General features: G+C 40.0%; 1 protein-coding gene across 3 annotated transcripts; it reads left to right on the top strand.

Annotated features, from left to right (window-relative positions):
- Positions 1 to 999: 999 nt before the first annotated feature.
- LOC115434945 (eomesodermin-like) lies at positions 1,000 to 6,455 on the top strand. Of its 3 annotated transcripts, XM_030157082.1 has the most exons (8): positions 1,000 to 1,210; positions 2,721 to 3,029; positions 3,138 to 3,443; positions 3,535 to 3,689; positions 3,894 to 4,015; positions 4,536 to 4,694; positions 4,959 to 5,020; positions 5,160 to 6,455. In XM_030157082.1, the coding sequence occupies exons 2-8, from the start codon at positions 2,902 to 2,904 to the stop codon at positions 5,941 to 5,943; spliced, it is 1,716 nt and encodes a 571-aa protein (XP_030012942.1). In that variant the 5' UTR covers positions 1,000 to 1,210; positions 2,721 to 2,901; the 3' UTR covers positions 5,944 to 6,455. The 3 variants fall into 3 exon arrangements, with proteins under 3 accessions (XP_030012942.1, XP_030012940.1, XP_030012941.1); XM_030157080.1 differs by having other exon boundaries at positions 2,721 to 3,443; XM_030157081.1 differs by lacking the exon at positions 1,000 to 1,210 and having other exon boundaries at positions 2,711 to 3,443.
- Positions 6,456 to 6,799: the final 344 nt, after the last annotated feature.

Genomic DNA, 6,799 nt, shown 5'->3' with positions numbered 1-6,799 from the left:
GTGTCTTCTCTCTTCTCCATTGCTGTTGGATGACTTTATGCAGCTCCTAGCAGAGAAATTCAAGAAACTCAGATATGTTCCATGACTTGTGACCATCCATGTTCCTCCAGAAGTTTTCAAAGTGGTCTGCAGATAGGGCTGGCCATGACAGGGTCTTCATCTGGTGGTCCATCATCCACACCTTTATTGACCTAGCTGAGTCCAGGAGCATTGTCCTGATAGAAGAACCAGTCTTCAGAGTTTGGGAACATTGTCAGAGCAGAAGTCGGGCTGTTTTCAATCGTTATTTTTGGATTCCACATACTTTTGCAGTACTAACAGCACTGTTTTTGCTTATTGTAAGTAGACAGTGATGGCCACAGTAATGGTGTTTATACTTCTCCTTCTTAAATAAGACATGGATCTGGTGTTTATTCAGTAGAATAAGGTGTGTTTGTGTTGGAATTCAACAGACACAAGAACTGAATGGCTGTCACACATGCTGATTTTAGAGGAAACTGCAGTGGTCTCCTAATTGTTTCCATATATTTTCTCTGGATTGTGCATTTACCTTGGATTTCATTTCATTGTAAATACAGAACAGACAGTGTCAGTGTGTACACATGTATTTGGTGATGCATCAAACATACATGTTACAGCCTACAATGTTTATAAATCAGAATCACATTTAAAACAATGAAAACCGGGGTTGTTTCCATGTGAATATCTTCATATACAGACAAACTTCTGCAAGAGTCTTCATACAGGAATTAAAATATGTCACCAACAAAAAGCACTGTGAGGTCATCATATGTGACCCTCATATTCTGCTCATGTCTCGTGATGATGAAAGAAACAATTCACGGGTGGATTGGGGAGCAGCTTGGCTCTTACACGTTGTCTGTGATGCTGAGGATCCCCTGCCCCTCCCCTGGAGATCAGAGGAGAATCTGATAATAGGCTGCTATCTGTGCGTCATGGCCACAGCGGCGGTGAAAGCGGGAGTGCGCCTTTACGCTCTGATCAGTCCGCCTCCACATGGCTCAGACTTGATTTTCTACTCTTCAACCCTATCACAACATGATGCCATTAAGATACTAGTACGGACCCAGCTTTGCAGTTTTTTAATTTTTTAATTTTTTATTTTTAGCATGTAGACATTTACTTTGAATATTAGTTTAGTTTTTGTATTTTGCTTTTTGCGCACAAACCAAAAAGGGAAGACAACCTGGTAAGTTTACGCTTGTCTCTCTCTCTATTTTTTTTTTAAATATTTTATTTTACAAGTTAAAGGACTAATGTCATATATGCATAATTTGTTTGCGTAAAATTTAAAAAACTTTACGCCTGTGATGATTTCCACAGAGGAACTGAAATCATTTGGCTTCAGTTGTACGTTTATATATTTAAATTCTTTTCCATTTGCTTCGTTTTGTATTGGTTGTCATTTTTAGATTTTTACTGTCTAATCCAAGAAACATCACAGGTTTCTTCAAACGGAAAAATAATTGCCTTTTTTCCCCTTTTTCACATCGGGCATCCCCATTGGGACACAGAGGCGCATCAGAGTTGAATGTATGCAAACTCATTATCTCTGAATAATGACACAGGCCTCGGATTAACTGCGCAATATTCACGATGTTTTAAGTAAAACAAAACAAAACCAAAAAAAAAAAGAAAAAGAAAAAAAAAAAGAAAGAAAGAAAGAAAAAGAAAAAACCTACAACGTTATTCTTAAAAATTTGCTATCAAAATAAACGCACCGGTAACCGGTCAAATGTGTTTTTGCAAAAAATATGTAGTTTCAATTAACAGCAAAAACGACCCAAATTGTTTTCACTGAAAACAGTGCGGTTGGCATATTTTAAACTCTCAAAACACGTTACGAATTTCAAGAGTCGTGGGCGAACTTTCACTTAAAACCACCAAATCAGTGCTGTGTTTTAAGTTTGTCATATGATTTACAAGAAATTGGCTCTCACTAGGGGGGTAACTATTGTATTATTTTTATTATTATTATTGTACCAAAAACATGAATTCACATCATGTCTTTCTTTGCGCAAGGCTGATCAGAATTATTTCACCTACGCATGATGTTTTCATCAATTTTATATTGTGGTCTATTCTAGCGTTTCTTGAGTTTTAATTAGATTTTATATATAATTTAATATAAATATAGTTAATTCCACTGTAGTCGATGAATTTGCTTTTCTTCCAGATTTATTTATAAAACTGAGAAAGTAAGGAAATAAATGATCCTGATTATTTAATTTAAATTGGCTCTATCTATGCACAGAGCCATACTACCTTAACTTAAAACAGCTCCTTTATTTCCTGTCTTTCATTCTTGGACACACTGATTATTCCAGGTGTGTGTGTGTGTGTGTTACTTCTTGTTGTGATACTGTGGTCACACACACCTGGATTAATCAGTGTGTCCAATAATGCAAGACAGGAAATAAAGGAGCTGCCTTAAAATTCAGGAAGTACTGTGGCTGTGCATAGTCCTTGGCCTTTTGCTTCTTTTATGAATAAACCTGGACTCCTTTAATTTCAGAATTGAAGTCAGTATCACAGACACTCCCTTAAACCCCTCTAGTTTTGTTTGCGCAACTTTGGCACAGTGCGTAATGGAGCAGCCTGTTGACTTTGCCTGAGCTGTTGTTGGTGTTTTCTTTCTTTCTTTTTTTTTTTTTTTTTGACCAAAACCTGTTTCTCTCTCATGAATTAATGACTTCAAGGCGGGAGGGGGGAAGAGATGAAGGTTGGAGACGTGTTTTATCAGAAGACACCCATCACCGAGAGTGTTTAGTATCTCCGGAGAAGCATCTGAAACAAACAGGAGCCAGCAGGGATCAAAGAAAGTCACCAAGGCTTTGAGACCATACTGAGTGAAGGTGAGAAGGACTAGTCCGTATAGTCATGCTCGGCGGGGAGGGAGACAGCAGCCCCTTCTCTTCCACTTCCACCTCCACCTCCACCAAGGACGCACCGGATGAGAGGCGCAAATCCCCGGCTGTGGAGAGGGATGACCCGGCCGTTGGCACCAGGTACACCGAGCCAGGGCTAGGCGCAGACCGGTACTATATCCCATCCACTGGTTCTAAACAAAGCCCAGAAACAGCCAACCCTTGCTCTTTTATCCCCTATACCCCCAGTGGGTCGGTTTACAGCCCCTCCAGCACCGGCAGATACCCCTCATCTCTCCATCTCAGCTCCGTGTTGCCTCCAGCGGGATTTTCCCCCTCATCCACCGGCCGGAGTCACTTCAGTCCGGCTTACCAGCTCGGACAAAGCCCCGGCTGCATCTACCCATCCTACACCGGCTCAGGGGCCGCACTCGGGAACATGGCTCTGCCCGGCACCGGCCCCGGGATGAGGGCCCAGGTCTACCTCTGCAACCGGCCCCTGTGGCTCAAGTTCCACCGGCACCACACCGAGATGATCATCACCAAACAGGGCAGGTAAGACGGACCCTCACACCCCCATCCTGTCCTGTCCACCAGATGTATTATTAGTGGTATTCCATCTGGTTTTATTTGGTTTTTCTTGCAGACGCATGTTCCCGTTTCTGAGTTTTAACATAGCTGGCCTTAACCTGACTGCGCATTACAATGTGTTTGTGGAGGTGGTTCTGGCGGACCCGAACCACTGGAGGTTTCAAGGGGGCAAGTGGGTCACATGTGGGAAGGCGGACAACAGCAGTCAAGGTACTGAAAAAGGTCAATATTTGACACTATTATCATTTAATAGAATTTAGTTTTAAAACATATCAACGGAAATGTGCGTAATAATAAAAGCCTGCTCATAATAATAATAATAATAATGTTCTGTGTGATTGCCATTTGCAAAAAAGAAAAAAAAGAAGAAGAAGTGGAAGAGATTAAGTTTGGATTATTTCCATGGTTTTCCAGGGAACAAAGTGTACATCCATCCGGAGTCTCCGAACACCGGGGCCCACTGGATGAGACAAGAAATCTCCTTCAGCAAACTGAAACTCACCAACAACAAAGGAACCAACCATAATACTTCACAGGTATTCATCTATAAATGAATGTAAAAAGGATGAATAAATCCAATCCATTTTACCCCCATTAATTTTGTCATATCAAACACACTGCTTTTTAAATATTATAGGTTATACCGTTTTTTTTTTTTTTTTTTTTTTTTTTTTTTTTTTTAATTTTTTTTATTATTATGCTTAGAGATACAGCTGGGGATTAAAGTTGGTCCATTTTAGTGTATAAATTTTTTTTCAATCTCAGGTTCAGGAAAAAAAATTATTTGCTGTATTTGGTAATAATTTTTTCATCAACAGCTGTGCTAATATATGTTATCAAATAGCCAAGTGTATATATTTAATATAAAGAAAATCACTCTTAATTTTTTTCTGTCTATACAGTAAATAAATTCTGTCCCCATTAAATCACATGACACCTGATAGATAGTTTCCAATCATAAAAATAGAACAATAAAAATAAACTGCCATTTGACAATACAATTACTGGTATCTGTTTATTTTACTTTCTGTTTTGGACTATTTTGTGTCTGTTCAGATGATTGTCCTGCAGTCTCTGCACAAGTACCAGCCCAGGCTGCACATAGTGGAGGTGACAGAGGATGGAGTGGAGGACATTGGCAATGAACTGAAGACTCAGACCTTCACTTTTCCAGAAACCCAGTTCATAGCTGTCACGGCTTACCAGAACACTGATGTAAGTGTGACATTTTCTGCTGAGCATAAAAATAATTTTGAGACTTATTTTCTGAGGATGGTCTTTTTTTGTGTATAGCTGTAGATACCTGCTCGATGACTGAATTTTATACTGAAAGAAAAACCATGAATACAAAACATTTAGTTGGTTTAATATTATATGATTCAGTGTTAAGTCTGAGCAGTCATGTCATTTATAAATGCATTACTGATTTATACATTCTTTTCACCAGCAGTTTATTCTTCCATGTTTCTGTTATTTTAGATCACACAGTTGAAAATTGATCACAACCCCTTTGCTAAAGGATTCAGAGATAATTATGATTCGTAAGTATTTTTCATTCTTACAAGAATCTTTCTTTTTTGTTCTTTAACCGTTTGATGTAATTCTAAAATACACTGCCTCATTCATAATCAGTCCAACAGAGATTTTCACTCAGTGACATTTTAACGTTTTACCTTTCAGGATGTACACTGCTCCTGAGAACGACCGTCTCACACCGTCTCCGACCGACTCTCCCCGTGCACATCAGATCGTCCCTGGTGCTCGCTACACCATGCAGCCCCTCTTCCAGGACCAGTTTGTTAACAACCTTCCCCAGAGCCGCTTCTACAACGGGGAGAGAGCGGTACCGCAGACCAACAGCCTCCTGTCTGCACAAACTGAAGACAGTGCATCACAGAGGTGGTTTGTCACCTCCATGCAGCAGGGGGGAAACAGCAGCAGCACCAGCAACAAGTTAGACATCAGCCCATATGAGGGGGACTATTCAAGTTCCCTCCTTCCTTATGGTATCAAATCCCTGTCCATGCAAACATCCCACGCTCTCAGTTATTACTCTGACTCTCCCTTCACCACCATGACTGCAGGGTGGGGGTCCAGACCACCATATCAGCGAAAGGTCACTCCCAGCCTGCCCTGGTCTCCCAGGCCCAGTCCAACAGCTGGTTTCCCAGAAGACTCAGACAAGGTTAAGCCACAGATGGAGGAGGAGGTGAACGGCAGTGGAGGTCTGATAGCCTGGACAGAACCACAGCCTTCTGCTCTGTCACTAGACAAAGCAGATTCGTACTCAACGGTCTGTAAGCGAAGGCGTCTATCCCTCAACGGTCCGAGCACAGAGGACTCACCTGCTGACATTAAGTGTGAGGATTTAGCCTCTGCTGTCAACAACAGTAGCTCCTACAGCAAAGAACCCCCCTCTTCCAAAGGCATGGCAGCTTATTATTCGTTTTACGCAAACCCTTGAATGTTTCGAAAGTAGAGCCTCATTTTATCATTTTTAATCCATTAATGAATAAAGCAATGTTTTGCTTTTCCATGCACGCCCAGCATTTGTCTTTGTTGTGATAAATGTTCTTTTTTTGGGTTTTTTTTAATCATGTGGTGATACTGGAACAACATAATGATGTTTGTGGCCTAATAAGCATCATTATTATGAAATGTAGATTCATTTTTTTGACTACTTTGAAGTCCATTTGCTTTCCTGGGCTGAATTTGTATCTTTTTTTTTTTTTCTTCTTTTTTGAGAAGCCATTCAATGGTCCTCTGTTTTAGAGATTCAGAAGTGCCAAAATATGTTTGAAGTGCCCCAGTTTATTTAAGTGTTATTCATTATTACAGACATTACTTCGCCTTTCTGCTGAGCTTTTGTGTTTACAGATTATTTATTGAAGGCCTCTTCACATGGAATTTGTGCCCTCTTAAATGTGAGCATATAATGCTGTAAATACTTTCATTGTAATGTTCAGATATTTGATAATAAAAGGCATAAGTGTTACATGGAGCATGAGTGTTTGTCACTGCAACATACTTTCATTATAGTAGGCAGACTATTTGATACTTGTATGTATTTATTAGCCTACATGAATACATCAGTTAGTTGTATGTAAAATGAGTTTATTTATTACCTTTCAACTACTTTTCAGATCTTGACACCACCGAAATGAAACCTGTTTTGTGGACTCTGTCTCCCTCTAGTGTCTTTTCTATTGAATTACACATATTTAACTGTGCCTGTTGAGCTTAATAAGGCAACAGTCTGATGATGACGAAATCTGGGATGCTTTTGTCACATGTGTAGACCTTATACAGCCCGAAAAGTG

This window comes from Sphaeramia orbicularis, chromosome 16 (assembly GCF_902148855.1).
Source record: "Sphaeramia orbicularis chromosome 16, fSphaOr1.1, whole genome shotgun sequence".
In the NCBI taxonomy this organism is placed as follows: domain Eukaryota; kingdom Metazoa; phylum Chordata; class Actinopteri; order Kurtiformes; family Apogonidae; genus Sphaeramia; species Sphaeramia orbicularis.
The sequence above is the reverse complement of the archived record's forward strand: the minus strand, read 5'-3'. Positions and strand labels throughout refer to the sequence as shown.

What these genes read in the sequence shown, in the direction of transcription:
- LOC115434945 (XM_030157080.1), top strand. Translation starts at nt 2,902, where the DNA reads ATGCTCGGCGGGGAGGGAGACAGCAGCCCCTTCTCTTCCACTTCCACC. An exon ending in ATCATCACCAAACAGGGCAG is followed by an intron (nt 3,444 to 3,534) that starts GTAAGACGGACC and finishes TTTTTCTTGCAG; the next exon opens with ACGCATGTTCCCGTTTCTGA. An exon ending in CCAACCATAATACTTCACAG is followed by an intron (nt 4,016 to 4,535) that starts GTATTCATCTAT and finishes GTGTCTGTTCAG; the next exon opens with ATGATTGTCCTGCAGTCTCT.